A 20500-nucleotide genomic window follows, 5' to 3' on the forward strand; every position below is an offset into this window, starting at 1 on the left:
CTACTTATTAACAGTAATGTTTTGAGTATTTAAATAATAAATTTAGTAATTGCTGCTTATAGTCGAGTTTTCATTTTCATGTATAAAATATGCTAATGTGAAGAATATGTAAAATGAGCAGTATATTTAATAAATTCCTACACATTTACTAAATTCCCCAACATTGGAGGCAATTTTAAAATTAACCAGCAATTATGAATAATCACTGGATTAATAAAATGTACTGTAACAATATATATAAATATATTCATATAAAAGAAAATAAATATTACACATCACTGAATAAGATGTAATCAAATTCTGATATAAGGTATCCTACCTGACAGGCCAATACAAATTTTTCCAGTGATTGTTTATGTACCCAATGTAATCGTCCAAGAATAGAAAGTGAAGCAAGTACCCACCAAGAATAACATACATCAGGAAGTTTTTCAGGACGTCCATTAAGTCCACCTGATGGCAATTGTCTTTCACACAGCCACCATCCTAACAGATCTCCATCTATGTTGTGTAGTCTTCCTAAAAAGTACCAGCAAATTTATTAATATTACATTAAAAAAAAAAAATGTATTTATCAGTTATAAAAAACAAAAATTTATCTGAAATAAAGTAAATTAAACATTACATCATACTGTAGTTATTTATTCTAATATATAAATAAAAAACAATCTTTTCCTACTTCCATCAAGCCATAAATTTTTTTTTTTTTAAATTTAACAACAGAAAGTAATAAAAGTACACATTTGAAAAACACAAGCACATATATAAAATAATAATTATAATCTAATAACAATATTAACAGGTATCTCCTACATTTATATGGTATTAAACTAAGGAACTTTCAATTAAATTTGATTGTTATAAAATTAAGTTTTAGTCTTTCAATGAGATATGTAGAAACATATAAATTATTAAATGAAATATGTTGATCAACAATCAAATGCAAAATTAATGTAATGTAAATAGAGCCCAAAAATATATACCTAAAGAACATCTGGCAATTCACTGCAGATAGGTTGTGTATTGTGTATGCATAAATATTCTGTACCTGGAAAAAACAAATCCATGCAGTATTGTTGAATAATTGTGGTATTGCTTGTATTAATTAATCTGTTGAACTGTATTAGTAAAGTGGCTTGAAACTGTAAACAGATTTATTTCATTTAACTAACATGTTACAGAAATAAATATGTAAATCGTGCTAATTTTCATTCCAAAGTTCTGAATTTTCAACACTTTTGAAAAAGTAAAAACAACTTGTTTTTCAGGAAAATCAATAATATAAGAAAAAAGCTCACAATGTATATACTTCTTTATATATTCATTCAAGTACTAAATATGCACGACTAAAATTACATGTACTTAATGTGCACTAATAATGAATAACATTTCTTTGAAAAAAATATTTTAAATTATCTACAAGACTTCATTAGGTGGTACTACCTAGCAATATGATTGTGATTTTTTATCTTATGTGGAGGAGTAAATAGATATTAGTTTTAGGAGGAAGAGGAAACCCTTTGAATAGATACATGAACGTTCTACACACGGAGAGTCACCACCCAGCTAAGCCCTATGTAGCACATTCTAGTTTAGATTAATAGTTGACTCAGTTCATAGTGGGGTTTTGGCAAAGGAGAGTATAGGTAGGGCAGTTTACTATTTTGGCCAGGACATTATATTAAATAACAGTTACTTACAATATATCGGCCAAATAAACGAGAAGAAAAACCAAGTTCTAAAAAAAAAAATTGAAAAAATAATTATAAATTTCCTTACAGAACTAGTTAACTATATTTTAGTAGAAGATATATTGGAAAAAGATATATTAGAAGCATTTTGTGAAGGCTATAGAATGATATTGACTAAAATATGAACAAGGACACTGTAAAAATTAAATAATATGAGGTTGGAAAGTATATAATATTCTTGAATAAAATGTAAAGGTTAGAGATTTTATAAAAACTTATACTAATAAAAGCTTATTGGGATGAAGTTAGGAATAGACAATTTAAAGATGTCTTGGTAAAGGGTATGATGAAATATTGAAAATGGGAGGCAAAAGAAAGAATAATAAAACAGCAAAAAGAAAAATGAGTTTTCTTAAATTGGAAATTAATGTGGGTTTCTTTGAAGGTGCAAAAAGGAATTGCATGGATATTGTGAGGGAAGAAAAGAAAAAGCTGGATGTAGCCTTTGTAGATGAGCTAAAGGTGGATGAAGATGCAGTAAGGAAAGTTAAGAAAAGGCAATAAAATAATAAAAATCAAGAATATTTTTAATGGAATTAATGAAGAAAAAATCAATAAAACTGAAACTCCACAAGAAAATACTGAAAGGGTAGTTATAAAATTTAAAGCATAATAAAAGAAAGGAAATTATAAAATTAATCTCAGTGTGATATGTCTTAATTAAATTCTTAACATACATTCATTTTCTGCAAGGATGGGCAAACAGATGTTATCCAATGCCATTTGGCTCCCAAGTAAATTATCAATGCAATTGTAATACATGACATTCAGAAAGTAATCTTTCTGAAGAAATGGGGAAAACTATGGTGAAATTGAAAAGATCTATTCTTTTTAAATTACAGTTATAACAATGTCTATCAAAATAATACTTGCAATATAAAATCAAACCAAAATATCTTAAAATACATCAAAATAATACTAGAGAAAAGCATTAGGGAATGAGTTGGAAATCATTAACAGAAGTGGTATTTTAGGCAAAACAGAAATCAGATTTATCATCTAGGTAAAGGTTGAAAAGATATGAATAGTTTGATGACAGTGTCATTGATAAAGCTTATGTTCTTATGTACATGGGGCTCAAAAACAAAGAAAAATTGAGATTGCAGTGGCACTGTGCAGAGAAAATGTAAGAGAAGAGCTTGATCAAAGGATGAACTTTTTGTAATACAAAGGCAAGCTTAAAATGTAGGAGTATCCTGTTACTATTCAGAATAGTTGTTAATGAGATTTACAAGACAGTACTGGAAAAACAAGATTAGTAAAAAGCAAGACAAAATGTGATCTGATACTATAGAGTTAAAAATCCACATAAAGAAAAGCCACATAAAAGAAATGCAGAGGTCAAAATGAATAAAATGTAGAACAATACAAAGAAAAAAAAATAGTTCTGACTCATAGAATGTGAAAAGGAAGAGGTACAGATTTCAATTACAAGTGGAAAAAACCTTTGTGTATGTAGGAAAACAGATGGAGGACAAAAGAATGAATGTGTAAGTTAACAAATGCATCTGAAAACTGGGAGATTTGCTAGATTGTGAAGAACTTGAAATAAAGGGTTCTTCAACATGTGTAACAAGGTATCAACATAATATTTTATTTCTTTAATGTCATAAGGCATACTATATCCAAAAAAATTACAATGAAATTGTAAATCATACAGTAAGAGTCTCGCAGATATCATTTCTTCCATTCCAAAAACAAAATCTTTGTAATATAAATAAAACTGTTTTTAACAAAATGATGCTGATATAAAAAACGGTAAGACAGTATATTTCTTTCTATTATCAAATCTGTTATTAATTTAGAATTTTGTTTTAAAAAAAATACATGTGAAATGTATGGTAATAAACAATTGATATACAATACTAGATAATAAACAATATTTAAGTGTTCCATATAATAAGCAAAAAATAGGAAAATTTATTACAAAATTCTTACCGGCCCAATTTCATTTATTAAACAACTAATAATCATAAGAATTACATTATTTCTGTAAATGTGACATGTATTATTCATTGTTTAATAAATGAAATTGAGCTGGTAAGAGTTTTGTAACAAATTTTTCTATTTTTTGCTTATTTTATGGAACCTTAAAAATTGTTTATTATCTATTATTATACACCTATTTTCTATTACATATATGTAACATGTATTTTTTAAAAACAAAATTCTAAATTAATAACAGATTTTGATAATAGAAATGTAGTGTCTTAACTTTTTTGATATCAGTATTGTTTTATTTATATTACAGAGTTTTTGTTTTTGGAGCAGAAGAAATGATATCTGCAAGACTCTTACCGTATGGTTTACAATTTCATTTTTTTTTTTAATATCACTGTGTTTTGTTAGATTCTTTTATTTTTTATGAATTACTGCATAAAGTAGTGGTATATTTTCTTTTAAATTTTATATTTGAAGTACATTATCAAGTTTTTATATGCTACCTAGTACTATCAAGAACTTCCTTGTAAATACACATTTGAATTAAATCGTGGATACCAGTGTTCTTTGGTGGTTGGGTTTCAATTAACCACACATCTCAGGAATGGTTAACCTGAGACTGTACAAGACTACAAGTCTTCTGAGTTCTCAGAGTTCTGTACCCTGAATAATACCTTATGTGGTTCCAGAGGCTAAACAGAAAAAGAAAGAAGTACTATCAAGTAATTCTTTCTTCAATTCTTTCGAATTGTACCTAGTGGCACAATTCGTTGTCACTTTAAAAAAATGAATAAAATGACATATTTGAGTCCTGCAGTTCATCAAATGTAAAAAAAAACAAAAAAACACTGTCTAACAAAATTCGAGGTATTTCTAACAAACTCCGTGATACCAGTTTTTAGCAGCAGAAACTCAAATGCAGCAAAAATAAATTAAGACTAATTTAAACAATCCAAGTTATATAAAATTAATTATGTACTTGGTATATAATTACCAGTTATTGAAAGAAATCCGACACAACAATATATTAATCCTGCATGACTTTCAGAACCTGGCTGTGAACCAAACCCTCCATCAAAGTTATAGCATGAAAGAACAAATTCAACAGCCTTATCAACGTCAATTGCATCTAACCGACCCTAGAAAAATATCAAGTTTATGATTAAAAGATATTTTACATCTATAAATGTGAATTATATAATTATGATTAAGAGATTACTTGTCCTAGTTAATATGGTTTGGGCAAATGCTGTTGTTTTCTTTTGATGACCTTATTTGCCAAATTATTTTTTTACAGGGAGATGTCCCAATTAGCTTTCCTAAAAAATACCTACAAGAAAGTGCTATTAATCATACATATTACAATGAAGTATTCATTAATTTAAAAAAATTGTTTTAATTAAATCTTTGTAAAAAATTCTTTTGGCTGAAGTTATTTCATCTATATTATTTATTTCCTTGTTAAAATTCACTGAAAGCAAGTCCAAGATCATAATAAAAAAAATGTTCTGTTCTAAATATAATAAAAATATATTTGCCCTGCTCTAAAAAGATTGGGAGCTTAGCTTCTGTAAGGATATGTCCTGGCAACAGGGCCAATAAGCATGTGGGAAGATGTTAGAGCCTTCTGGAAAATCTACACATAAACTACAAATTAAACAAAAAACATACATAACATTAAACATAAAACTCACTCCTCAAAATTGATAAGCTCTAGCATCTCATCAACACATTAAACTCCGAAAATCTCGATGACTTTGAATCAGAAAATTTTAGTATATACAAAGTTAAACAGGAATATGGATCAAAGGAAATCTGCCACATCTGGACTTAACTTTCACAGTAAACCAAAACATATAGATTCTGTGGTAGACTTTAGATCAATGAAAACATTGTCATTCCTAACATATGAATTTACAAACAAAATATACACCTTAATAAATGCACATGCCCTAAAAATGCAGATAATAAAAGGAAGCCATAAAAAGTAGAAGACTTCAAAAGAAAGCCTCCTTGAAACTGAAATGTGTAGAATCCCACAAAAGCACTTTCAAGAATCTACTAGAGAACTTAATGTCAAATTGGCAGAGACAAAATTAGAGAATTAGAAGTTGGAAAAAACATAGCCCACAAATGAATCAACAGGAATGGAGAAAGATTCATCTTTTGTAAAACAGAAAATGTCAAAGTAATGACTACACATTTTAGAGGACTACCAAAGAAGGTGAAAACATAGAGATCTTCCTGTGAGAAAATTGGAGGGTTCCAAATTGATCATACAGATATTTTCATATCAACATCAGAGAAATGATGAACATTAAAGTCAAGAAAGGTCTTGTTGACTCAGATCACCTGATGACAGTCAAAATGAAATTTTTTCCACACAGAATAAACAAAAATACGAGATCCAAAATGCTACCACGAATAGAGAAACCTAAAGATTCTTGGTAATAAGCAAATTTTCAAAAATATTAAAGGCGCCCATCAGTTGTGGAATCTTAATGGTTGGCTCTCTCATTGGAAAGAGAGAAACAATATTGATTACAAGATATCATTTGGTGAAAGATTGGATGCAGATTGACCTGCTGCAAACGACTGTAATAATAACTGCATTCCCAAGATTTAAAAAAATTTCAAACCTGATGATATTTACAATTGTGATGAACTAGGGTTGTATTTCTCAGCACTTCCTTATTTTTTCATTATGTTTGGAAAGATTGACAATTCAGGAGGTAAAAAGAAGAAAGGCTGTGTAACAGTTCTCCGCCCTTGCAACATGAGTTAAGTGATAAAAAAGAACTCCCAGCTGTAGGCAAATCAAAATATCCTAGAAGTTTCCATGGCGTTTCCTTGCTTGTAATGCAAACTACAATTCAAACAAAGATATGTGGATGACGTCTGATTTGTTTTGATAAAAAGGAATGAAAAATTAATCACTTAGAAAAAAATAGCTTTAATTTTTAGACAATTTTACAACTAATACATTAGTTTGTTACAATTCTAAAACCATATTTTTACAATGGAATATAACAGCTTTAATACAGCTCTTAGATCAGGGTATTGTAAAAACTCTTAAAGTTTTACAAAGAAAAAATATGAGAAGGATGATAACTCAAGTAATAGATGAAGCCGGACATGAGATGACTGCGAATGATACAGTAAAAAAGGTTATACTTCTAGATGCTACTCATATGTTATGCAAAGCTTGGAATGAATTAAAAATTGACACCATTCAAAACTGCTTCAAAAAAGCTGGTTTTATTGAATCCGATGATGTGGTGATAAGTTCAATCAAAGGTGTAGATGACAAAATTAATCACTGAATGACTATTGATGAGGATATTCCTATTTGTGCTCCTGTTACTGATGATGAAATTGTGTCAGAAATTATGAAAGTGGGGCTGATAGAGGAAGCAATTAAAGAAGCAAAGGAAGTTCAGCTCCAAGCACCATCATTAGAAGAAATAACCTATGGGTTTTACGGAAAAATTTGGAATTACACGTAGGAAGATCAGAACAGTTCTGTGATTTTTATGAAATGAAAAATGATGATGAATTTACATTTTACAGTATTCCCCATTTTTTAATTCTTTTTTTGAAGTAAAGGAAGTACTGTGATCGCCAAAAATCTCGGTTTTCAGATTTCAACGGAAATATACATTTTGACCATCCCTGAATCCATTTTAACTAGTTTCAGTATGACATCTGTACATACGTACATATGTACCTCGCACAACTAAAAATGATTAGCTGTAAGATGTTGAAATTTTGGATTTAGGACTGTTGTGCACCTCCCCTTTTGATTGCAATCGACTGGACCAAAAGTGTCCAAAAAAACCCAAAATCCAAACAAACTGAATTTTGGACTTTTTCTTAAGTGCAGTAATAAGAACTCATTGAGAGCTTTTTAATGATATATCGTTAAGTGGTACTTATTTTCATTGGTTCCAGAGTCAAAGCCAAATAAAATTTTAATTAATGAAATATTTGGATCTTACAAGGGTTCAAACACATTGGTTCAAATCAGACTTCATCTCATTTTTTTTAATTATTAAAAAAATTTTACGATAAATAACATTAAAAAAAAAGAAAATATGAAAAAATATTTTACGTTATTAATGAAATAAAATTTATGTACTTTTCATTCAAAAAAAATATGTATATGTTATTAAATACGTGTACAAGGAAGTCATGTGATGTCCACATCAAATTTTTTGTTTGTACTGTATTGTTTTACAACATATTTTTATAATACAGTATTGTATTTAATAGAATTAACTAAAACAAAAAATATGACAGTAAAGATAAGTTTTTATTTTTTCACTATGGATTAATTTGTTTATATGTATCATGTTATCTAACTAAATATTGTACCTTAATACATATTATTAAACTACATACATTATTTTTATGACCTTTTTACGTAAAATTAGTTTATGTTTGTAAGCATGCAGGAAAATTACCTTTGATGCTTAACTGAATCGGCCACTTTATTGATTTACTTTTATTATGTACAAAAGTGATTCTAATAAGCAGCCATCTACTGTATTTTATGAATGTAAAATAAACACGTATGATGGAGAGCAACCAGAGAAAGCTCCATCTTCAAAGACATCAAAAGATTTTATTAATGAAATAAAAATATTGTAATTGTTGAATTATCTCTTCCATTTGAAACTGATTTTCATAGACTTTTTAAACTAGTTTTTGTTAAAATTCTCTGACATTGTATGGGGTAATAGCTTTACTAAAAAAAAAATTATTAAATAAGAATTTTTATACTGTATATTTATATAAACAAAAATCTTAATTTTTCAAGGTAATTCTCGTATCTCTATCTGGTATCTTTCCCATTACCTGTGTTCATACTCATCTCCAAGAATATAAAAATAAATAATATGTTACTTAGCTACATTATTATATGTTTTCTAGGAATAAAAGTGAAATTTTGAGACATCCTAGAAAAGAGTTGTAAACAAGAAACAGTATAGTAAGATACTGTTAAAAATAATTCTAATATCAAAATAAACAGCCAGAAAGTATTTAAAAGACTCTGCTGAAGATTACATAAATGAAACTTCTGGATATAAAGTAAAGGCAGAATTCTTTCAAAAAGATTATATGGAATTAACATTTAATAATACTAAGGCAGTAAACAAAAACATAATATATTGATTACATATTTTAAATAACAGGAATATTGTGTACCTGTTAATACAAATTTCAGCACAGAAAATTAATTTTTTATAAAGTAGGTGTAGCAAATAAGCAGTATAATATTTTATAATAAGCAATAATATTATATATATATATATATATATCATATCGTATATATATATATATATATATATAATCTATCTATATATCTATAAATATTAAGAACCTCCTATTTTATAGGTATAACCATTTTATAGGTATATTTTATAGGTAAAACCAATAATAATTTAAAGATTTTATTATCATTTTAGGTATTAAAAAATAAAAAATTAGGCTTCTCTAATGTTGCAAATTACATCATAAACAATAAATATTCCGTTTCTGATGTTAATGCTAATTTAGAAATTAAAAAAGGAAACAAAATAAAAATCTAGATATTTTAGAAAACTATTATATATATAAATATAAACAAAGTTTCAACTTGATCAACTTACAGACAGATTTTGAAGGAGAGATATTCATAAATTCTGCAATATATAGCAGCACATTCGTAGACCTTATAAAATATTTATTTAAATATTATAGTATTGCAGTATTTGGCAAGCCATATACGAGGTGCGACAATAAAGTAATGAGACTGATTTTTCTTTGCAAGATGTGGCAACCCTGCAGCTTGCATAGGCACACCATCTTTGACCTTAGTCTATAAGCTACTTCTAGTCCAAGCGGCACATTGATGCAACTGCTCAGTTATGAGTTGTACTGTAATAAGTGAACACATGTTTGTCTCTCATCACAGAAATGAAACCGCAAAATATTGCGCAACGGTATGCCATTTCTTTTTGCGTTAAATTGGGTGAAAACACGACAACTTATGGTAAGCTTCAGAAGGTTTTTGGAGAGGAGGTTATGTCAAGAGCCCAAGTTTTTCGGTGGCATAAAATTTTTAGTGAAGGCAGAACGAATGTTGAAGATGAAGACTGCAGTGGACGATCATCAACCTCACGGACAGATGTCAACTTGACCAGGGTGCGTGAAATCGTACAATCTGATCGAAGATTATCCGTGAAAATGATTGCAGAAGAACTCAACATTAATCGAGAAACGAATTGTCTAATATTAACTGAAGATCTTTGTACGAGAAAGATTTGTGCAAAAATGGTTTCCAAAAATCTCACACAACAACTGCGAGAAACACGGGAAAATGTGGCAGCCGATCTGTTAGAGCAAACGGAAATCAATCCAGATTTGTTGAGCCGTGTTATCACTGGTGATGAAGGTTGGTTTTTTCAATACGATCCAGAGACAAAACACCAAAGTTCGCAATGGTGCTCAAAGGGATCACCCAGACCAAAAAAAGCTCACATGTCAAAGTCAAAAGTGAAATGCATGCTTGTGTGCTTCTTCGATTCCAAGGGAATTGTTCATAAAGAGTGGGTGCCTTCTGGACAATCAGTTAACCAATATTTCTACAAAGAAATTTTAGAAAGACTTTGTAAACGGGTTCTTCGTGTCCGTGCCAACATTGCTGATAATTGAATTCTGCATCACGATAATGCGCCATCCCATACTGCTCTGTCAGTACAGCAATTTTTAACCTCAAAACAAATTTCAGTACTACCAGATATCGCTCCGTGTGACATTTTTCTATTTCCAAGAGTCAAAATGGCAATGGGAGTCAAGGGACACCATTTTCAAACAACACAAGATGTCCAAAAAGCTGTGACGAGGGTCTTGGAGGATATTACAGAAGATGAGTTCCAGAAATGTTACCATCAATGGTAGAAGCGCTGGAATAAGTGTGTGCAATCAGAGGGGAACTACTTTGAAGGAGACAACACTAAAACATGACTAAAACGGTAAGCAACATTTTTTTTCACATCAGTCTCATTACTTTATTGTCGCACCTCGTACATGTTATTAAACATTTGTTTCATTTCATTTTATTTAATGACTTCATATACTCTTGTATATGTAATCGCATTTTAATCTTTTAATTTTATGTTTAATATGTAATTTTAAATTTTTTAAATATTATACATGACTGATGATGTGGGATTATGCAGAAGTACTTTCGTGAAAACTTATATAAATATACAAGGTAAGAGTTGCCTTATAAACTGTACTTGGGTGGATTAAGTTGACATATATATATATATATATATATATATATTTAACATTTTATTACTGTGATATGATGTGATATGGGTCTTGAAAGGATTGGTTTAAGAAATATATATATATATTTCTTTAAATTAATTTATTTAGATTAAATTTTTTATAGCCATTTTTTCACTTTCTTTCTCCTCTGTACGTTAAATAGCTATAAAAAATATAATATTTGTTTCAGCCTTTGCAAAGTACATAATTAGAGAACACTCTTACCTTTACTTTTTTATGTTCAAACCATTTTTGAGCCTAATCTCATCTTCAGTGATATTTTTTAATAATTCTTCCTCTGTTTACATTTACACATAAAATTTTATCTTTTTACTTTTATTTTGTAAAAACTGTGATTAATAAAATTAAAAAATTTACAACAAAGTTAAGAGAATGAAAAAGCATTGCAATAACTATTAATTTATCAATATTTTATTTTTGTATGTCATCTTAAATAATTTTAAATAAGAATGTCCCGATCAAATTCTGTTTGCAGATTTATAAGGCTGAATTTACGTTTATATCTACAAATATACAATTTTTCTAAAATTTCTAATTTTTTATTATTATTTATTATTTAAACCTATTTTTTTATTTTTAAATGATCCAAAATGTTCATTAAATCTATCTTTAAAGGACTTATTCGTTTTACCAATGTATATATCTTTTTGCAATTATTGCATTTTATTTTATAAATACCGAAAGAATCATATTTATTTTTTACTTTTTTTTATTATTATAATATTTTAAATGTTTTATTATATGATTATCAGGTTTATAAGCAGGCTTATATTTTTTATCATCATATGCGTCAATCAAGTTTTCTATAATTTTATTTATATAACAGTACTTTATATAAATATTTTCACTATTTTTATTTTTATTTATAGGTATTAATGTAGTAATGTTTGTGTTATTGAGAAATTCTGGATTATATTTTTTATATATATTATCAATCAATGACGTACAACATCGATTTTTTATTGCTTTACTTTTTATATTATTCGTTTCATTATAGAATTCCTGTTTATCATTTAATTATTTTATTGCTCTATTTATCATGTTTTTAGAAATATTACTTTTTTGGGACCAAGGATGATTAGAATTCTTGTTTATAATAATTCATTTGAGGTAGGTTTTTTATATGCTTCAGTTATCATTTGATTTTTTTATTTATTTTAATATTTGCATCTAAATTTATTTTTTTATTACGTTCCATTTCATATGCACATTTTAATGTTTTATGATAGGAATTTAATTTATTTAAAATTACTTCATGTTCATTATTTATAACGTGTTCATACATAACTAAAATATCATCCATGTATCTGACCCATAATAAACTTTTATGTACATGATTTTTACCATATACTATTTATTCTATTCTCAAATTCCTACAGATAAATTTCCGACATTACTGCAGTAAGGGAAATCCCATGGGTAAAACATTTTCTTGTGTATAACAGATTCCATTAAATTCAAAATAATTCTGCTTACATATATTTCTAATTATTGTTATAATATTATATATAAATTTTTGATCTTCACCTATTTTTATTAATTTGTTTTCTATTATTGAGATTGTATAATCAAAGGGTATATTTAGGTACATAGTTATACCAAAGCTAATCATTTCATTTTATTATTGATTTTTAATTTATTAATCAATTCATATCTGTTTTTTATGTTACATTTATATTATAAATTTATCTTTGATATAATTACTATATCAATAATTTTGGTAATTATATAATTTCGGGCTGTTTTGAAATTGATTAATGATCTCAAAGGGATACCTTCTTTATGTAATTATGGGAGACCTGTGAGTTTTGGGGTATAAAGTTTATATGGACATAATCTACTACGATATTTTAATTTATTATTATAATTAAATATTTCTTGGTATTTAACTATGAGATTTTTTGTAATTCTTAAAAATTTATTGGTTGAGTTATTAATTTCTTTTAAACCATTTTTACTTATATATATATATTTATTTATTAAATCATTATACTCATCAATTTAAATAATAACTGAAGTTCTAGTTTTATCAGATTTTATCATTATACAATTTCTTTTTAGTTTAAATATTTTATTTTTATTTATTATTCAATTTTTATTATGAGTTACATTTTTGTTATCATTATTTTTTTAATTTATTACTTATATTATTTTTATTTTATCTTTTTCTTCATTATTACAATTAATTTTGCCAATATTATATTCTGAATCTATTATCGCACTTTTTATAATTTTATCTGTATTATTATTTGTTAAGTTAAATTTAAATGAATTTGCAATTATTAATTTTTCTTCATCTTGTAAAACAACTTTTGTTAAGATCTACATAATTATAACTTATATTAAAGTTATCTGATTTTTTCTGTTTATTATCAACATCTATACAAACTATACTATCTTTATTTATTTCATTGTATGTTATTTGATTTATATTACAAATGTTCTCTGTTCTATATATTTTTCTTATTGTTTTTCATTTCTATCAAATCATGTATTTTTTTGTAACTTGTTTTATTATTTCTTTTTTATAAATATTAATGTTAATGTTTACAAAATAATACATATAACTGAACATAATGTTACCCAAAATTTTTAATAAATTTAAATGTAAATTGTATAATTCAATGTTTATGCAATTTCTCTTATAATAAGCGTATTTTATTTCCTGCTTTATTCTGAAACCTTCCACTTATGCCTCATTTATGATTTTATTATATTGAAAACCCTTAATGTTTATTTTTTCATACTTAGGTATTAGACTTAATTCTAAACATTTTTTATTGAAGTTTATTGAATTAATGACTCCACATCATTTTCTCTGTAAATTGTAAAATCTAAAGGACAACTCTGCCTGGTTGGCATTTATTATTAATTTATTTAAATTAAATTTTTTACAGCCCATTTTTTCTTTCTTTTTCCTCTCTCAATTAAATAACTATTATATAATATAATATTTTTTCAGCCACTGCAAAGTAGTGCCTCTGCAAAGTTTTTCTAGTTCTGTACTTTCTGCAGAGATTGATGAGTCTCTGTCCATTTTTGTTTGTTTTCTTTTGGGTAGGCCATTTTCCGATGATGTTGCGGTATCTTCTTTCTCAGCCCAGTTGAGCATTGAAATCTCAAATTAATTGTTTAATATGGTTTTTGGTGATGTTATTTAGAGTCGGGTAGAGTAGATCCCAAAACTTTTCTGTTTCTTTATGTCTTCTGGAAAGTTATTTTTACTGTTAGTGGGTGCATGGGTATTTATTATAGTGTAGATTTTATTAGATGCTTTTAGGGTGAGTGTTGAGATTCTTGGGAATTGTGTGTTGAATTCTTGTATGGAGTTTATTATTTTGAAGCTGACAAAAGCCTGTTCCAAACTGTGTGACACCTTTCATCACTCTCTTCTAAGGTATACCTTTGTAGACCCTATATCCTTGAAATTCCATGGCGTACTGGTCAGAGTTTCTTATTACCTGTAGACCCATGACGAGAATTTTGTGTTGGTCCATCAGGCCAGTTATTATTTTTAGTTTACCCCTCTGCATGAACAAGTTTACACTGTGTGTAGAAATCTGCTTTGGTTTAATTTTGGACTTTGTATTTTTCTTGTTCGTGTGTGTAATGTGGAGTATTCCAATGCTTCCGATCGCATGTTATCTTTTAAGTGGCAGCCCACCATATCCTAATGCTGCCTTCTCTGAAATCTAGTGTTGCTTGGTTCAGCTGGTGGAGTATTCCTTAAAAGACCTTTCATGAATGATTGTCCAGGAATCACCTGTGGTGGGACTAGGTCCCGAGTTACAACTCTAAATGTTATCTAACGAGGTGATATTGGAGTATGACTTGATGATGATAGATGAAGTTGTGAAGTTTGTTTAGATTCATTTCACCGAACAAATTTCTCCTATTTGTTCTGGATATATCCAGGTACACCTCATGGAGGCTCAATCTGACTTCTGTTAAAGTTGTTATTTTGGCGAAAAGTTACAAATTCTGATCCTAAACAATACGCTCCTTTTGTTCATTATTGTAATAATTTGAAAAATTTCTGTATAAAACTATATTACTCTACAAAGTTTTGTAATGATACATTAAAATCTTGACTTTGGATATTTTATTTATATATTTTTAACGTCAGATATATAGAGATTATTGAAAATAATCTAGAAAATTTTTCAGTTTATACTAGAAGCATAATAAATCACTTTTGAACTGAGTTCGAACCTTGTGTATGCATATGAATTTTTATACTTTGCACGTATTCAACAGCAAATATATAATTAGATTAAGAATTATATTTATCTCTATTTTTCAATATCTTTTTATTCCTAGACCATTATATCTGCAGTAATTAGATATATTTTATATATGCAAATATGATTTTTTACGTTACAGGATGACAATTAAAGCTATAAATTACAACATCATTGATAAAATTAAACATAATCCTCTTACTTATGACAATTCATAGAATGTAAACTAGATAAATGTTTACAAAGTCATGACATTATGATCACATAATTGTGCTATCTAAAAAACAAACAGACACATAGATAAATTGGAAAATTCATCAGATTTTGAAATTAACACATATGTTGTGCAACTGAATCATTTTATTTATTTGGCACTTAATTTCCAAACACATAGTTGGCAGTGACACTGAAAATTTTGATGAGAAAATTACTCAGTAGAAAAATACTTACTTAGAATAAATTTTAAATGAAAGAAGTACAATTTCTATTATTTCCATGTTACAAATTTTAAATTAATAACAAAAATTAACTTGACAACTAAATATAAACTGAATAGCTACGAAATGAACTATATTTACCAAAAGTGAAAGACAAGCAACAGCACAGAAAGAAAATCTTGTATCAACTTCACCCCACTTATCACCAGTAAAACTACCATCTGGCTGCTGTAATGAAGATACAAACTGCACCACTCTATCGACTGGCAATACTGACAAACCATCCAGTATACACAATATCTAGAAAAGAAAACATTAGCAAGGTTTTTTGAATTTAGTATGTTCATTTAGTTCTCATAACAGAATTTTATTTCTGTTAATCAATCCTAGATGAGTTATGAGCTACAATGAAAATGGCAATTCAATAAAGCAACTTTTCTGTTTTGATGGAATCCCATCTTCTAGCAGAAGAAAATAAAACAAGCTAGCTAGTCAAGAAGACTTTTATAAAAAAAATTCACTGTTCTTTACAATCTACAATTCTACAAGGATCAATATTTGAAAATGTTCAGCAATAACGGTACTGATAGAACATTTTTCTCCAGTTTAACCATTAATATACTATTTTTTTTTTTCAGTCATTTGGATTGATGCAGCTCTCCAAGATTCCCTGTCAAGTGCCACTTGTTTCATTTCAGTATACCCCCTACATCCTACAGCCCTAACAATTTCTTTTACATATTTGAAACATTGCCTCCCGTTTACAATTTTTCCCTTCTATCTGTCCCTCCAATATCACAGCGACTATTCCAGGATGTCTTAATATGTGGCCTACATGTCTGTGCCTTCTTTTAACTATATTTTTCCAAATGCATCTTTCTTCATCAATTTGCTGCAACACCTCTTCATTTGTCACTTTAACCACCCATCTCATTTTTAACATTTTCCTATAGCACCACATTTTAAAAGCTTCTAATCTTTTCTTCTCAGTTACTCTGATTGTACAAGTTTACTTCCATATAAAGCTACACTCCAAACAAATACTTTCAAAAATGTTTTCCTGATGTTTAAATTAATTTTTGATATAAAAAAATTATATTTCTGAGGCTCGTTTCGCCTGGCTATTCAGCATTTTATATCAATCCTGCTTTGTCCATCTTTAGTAATTCTACTTCCCAAATAACAAAATTCTTCTACCTCCGTAATCTTTTTTCTTCCTATTTTTAAATTCAGTGGTCCATCTACATTATTTCTACTACATTTCATTACTTTTGTTTTGTTCTTGTTTATTTTCATGCGGTAGTTCTTGCGTAGGACTTCATCCATGCTGTTCATTGTTTCTTCTAAAAATCTTTTTTACTCTCAGCTAGAATTACTACATCATCGGCAAATTGTAACGTCTTTATCTTTTCTCCTTGCACTGTTACTCCGAATCTAAATTGTTCTTTAACATCATTAACTGCTAGTTCTATGTAAAGATTAAAAAGCAACAGGGATAGGGAACATCCTGTCAGACTCCCTTTTTTATTACGGCTTCTTTCTTATGTTCTTCAATTATTACTGTTGCTAATATACTCTATAGTATATAGTTGCTAATATACTGTAGCCACCAGAATCATTACAATAAAATTATTATTCTCAATTTTAAAAGTTAGGGGATTTTCTAGGTTGAGTGCTTTAGTTGCCAGCGCAATAAAATCTTAAAATTATAACTTTCAGATTATAACTTTCATTAAGATAAGAAATTTTCTTAATTAGTTAAGAAAGAATTAGTTAATTAGTTAGATTAGTAAAGATTCTGTTTCAGAATCATTAGCAGAGAACTGACTCTGAATTTCATTATAATTATAAATACATTTTCCGAATTTAAAAAGAAAAATGTCTGCAACCATTTTTAGTCTTATGATTCCAAAGACAACTGAAAATGTTTGAAGTAGGTTATTAAAACCATTTTATTGTAAATGTGGTTTAGTTTGTCATATTAAAATTTTACATTTTTAAATAATTATCACTGCAGATCATAGACAAAAGTACTGAATAATTTTTAATTTTTTTTAAAACTACCATTTTCTACATGAAATAAAAAGGTTTACCAGGAATCAGTTCAGCAGCCTTGATATTTTTTTGAAAAATGTAAAGAAACAGCTTTTAGACCTCTATATAGATAATTTGAATGTTTATTAAATGAGTCACCCATACTCTTTACAGACTCAAAATTTGACAAGACAGTCTCTTAGTGATGAAAGCACCCACGTTTTCTAAGTTTGGATATTAATTATTTTAAAAAGTTCTTTATTTAATTCACTGAGTTCTAAAAAAACATTTTTTTGGGACATTCTTCATTAGAAAAGTGAACAATCTTCAAATAAAGTTCCAAAGGGCAATATTCCTTTTCTTAAAAAATAAAATTAATATGCACTAAGTAAAATTAATAAATTATAAACTAAAATATATAAATTAATAAAATTCATTTATAAAAATGTATAAATCACTTGCTTCATGAAAAACCAAATCAGAACACAAAAAGAATGTATAAATAATAAACTAATTAATTTTGAATTTCTAAAAAAGTGACGAATTCGTTAAATCAATGAAAAGATTTTAAATCAGGTGTGGTCAAGATGACTTCTCTTAATGTAAATTGAACAAATCTTGTTTGATGGTCTTTGAAAGGGGGCCATAGGATGAGGGAATATATCAGAACACATCTGTATTGCCTGTACATACTGTACAATATTATCCTGCTACTCTAATACTCCACAATGAAATTTTTGAAGTTCTACCAGATTGTACTGCTCTTTCTTTTCTCCCACAATTCAATAGTTCCTGAACAATGTCTTCATGTTAATAGTTATTTTTTTATCTACACTAATTTAATTTAAAATAAGATTTTTCTACCAAAAAAAAATTTCCCTAATGTTTGGAAAACAAAATGTATTGCAAAATACATTAATACATAATACCAAATACATTATTCCATATAAGTTTCAGGCACTAGATATTGGATTGCAAATCTCATTTTATTTTCCTTTCTTTCAGTAATTTGTAATTTCCATTTATCCTGAATAATGATTAGAGTTTTTTCAAAAAAAATCTCATCAGCTTCTCCACACAAGAAGTCCAAAGCTATCATTGGCTTGGGACTTCCAATGATAGCTTTTGCTCAATAATTTATATTTTTCAAGACTTTTTTATATATTTGTTATTTTTATTTATAAACTGTTGCCATTTTTATAATTTTTTGTATTTATTTTTAAGTAATACACCACAGTTTGGAAAAAATGTCTGCAGCAAGTCAGAAAAATTGAAGACTACTACTGGGAAAACGATTGGAAGTTGCTAGGTTAGTTTTTTCATGGCCTATGGTCAAATACATTCTGAGTAGACCTTGTAGAATGCAACTAAAATTTACTTGAGTGTTCACAAATTTTTTACCAAGCTATATTTTACAAAGTTATAAACATAAACTATAAGAAAAATTTTTAATATTATAATTGGATGGGTTTTATTTTTTTAAAAATGAGGAAGTTGCAGTGATTTTAGTGAAATGATGTAGAATGAGTGAATCAAAATTGGCAACAAAACAAAATATTAAAAAAACTTTACAAGTCATTTTTGTTTAAAACAGCTGATAAAAGTCAATTCATGGAAACGGATATCAGAAAAAACTGAATAAAATCTAAGAAACTAAAGCACACAACTATTTTATTTGGCATGAATTTGGCATGAAATGAACTAAGAATTAATAATAACAGAATAACTAAACATGAATATTATTTTTAGAAACAAAACACTAAAAATTTGCATAAAGATACATTTCATTACTCACCTGCACAGCACTAAGAGTGTATAATAAATGAGGATCATGTCCAACACTTGAAGATATTCCACCAGTTGATGGATCCACACACTGCCCAATAAATTCTATTATCTGGGTTTTATCCATATACTGCAAATGACCCATAAGATCCATAGCAGTAAGACCCCAATACATTCCAGACATCCTTAAATATTCTGTCATACAATATTCCTACAAATATGATAAACACAATTAGGAAATGAGTGTCGACACACCGTACCAGGTCCTGGCTAGAGGGCTCCGTGACACAAACCTTAAGTTATATAAAAGAGAATTACTATTTTACAGGTTTATTAAAAAATAATAACTTAAATCACACAACTTTAAATATACAGTGTTGTAGTTTCATAACGGTGAGAAACTACAAGCTTTAGTACTGTACAAAACCCAGTACTGTAGATATTGCCCAAGAGTAAGTTAGTTACACAGTTATTCAATGAAATAAATATAATAATATGATATTTTTATACTAAAAATTTTGTAATCAAATTTAACTACAACAGCCTTTATCAAATCAAACTTTGTACTTGTTCCGTTCCTAGTTTTAGCCAACTAGTGCTGTGTTCGTTTCTATTAGCACTGGCCTGCAAGTCAGTTGAATACATTCATTTGAGTGAAGAATCCCATATCATGTATTTCTTAGGTCATTTATTTCTTAGTCTAATGTGACTAGTGTTATTTAGCATTGTACAAAATAAATTCAACTGTCCTAAAAGAATATGGTTTCATTTCATTACATTTCAATCGACAATCAATACAGTCCATCCTAGCTCTAAAGACTTAACATTGCGTTTGTGGTCCACCAGCCAGGATTTTGTGGTGTCACCGAACCGTATCTTGTGGTATTTAGGATTTTATGGTATTTATAAATAGTATTAAATAGCATTACTTAATGTTTCATAAGAACTGTGTGAATGTTAATTTTATTAGACA

The 20500-nt window shown here is 27.9% G+C and overlaps 1 protein-coding gene across 1 annotated transcript in view; it reads right to left on the reverse strand.

Annotated features, from left to right (window-relative positions):
* Nucleotides 1-20500, reverse strand: part of RabGGTb (geranylgeranyl transferase type-2 subunit beta) — a 45853-nt gene that overhangs the window by 9796 nt on the left and 15557 nt on the right. Inside the window, exons 3-6 of the mRNA XM_075360534.1 lie at nt 19538-19738; nt 15850-16008; nt 4687-4831; nt 320-519 (exon numbers count right to left, since the gene is read on the reverse strand). Of these exons, the coding sequence (XP_075216649.1) occupies nt 320-519; nt 4687-4831; nt 15850-16008; nt 19538-19738 (705 nt within the window). The remainder of the gene's footprint in view (nt 1-319; nt 520-4686; nt 4832-15849; nt 16009-19537; nt 19739-20500) is intronic.

Source organism: Lycorma delicatula, chromosome 3 (assembly GCF_047948215.1).
Source record: "Lycorma delicatula isolate Av1 chromosome 3, ASM4794821v1, whole genome shotgun sequence".
Taxonomy (NCBI): Eukaryota; Metazoa; Arthropoda; class Insecta; order Hemiptera; family Fulgoridae; genus Lycorma; species Lycorma delicatula.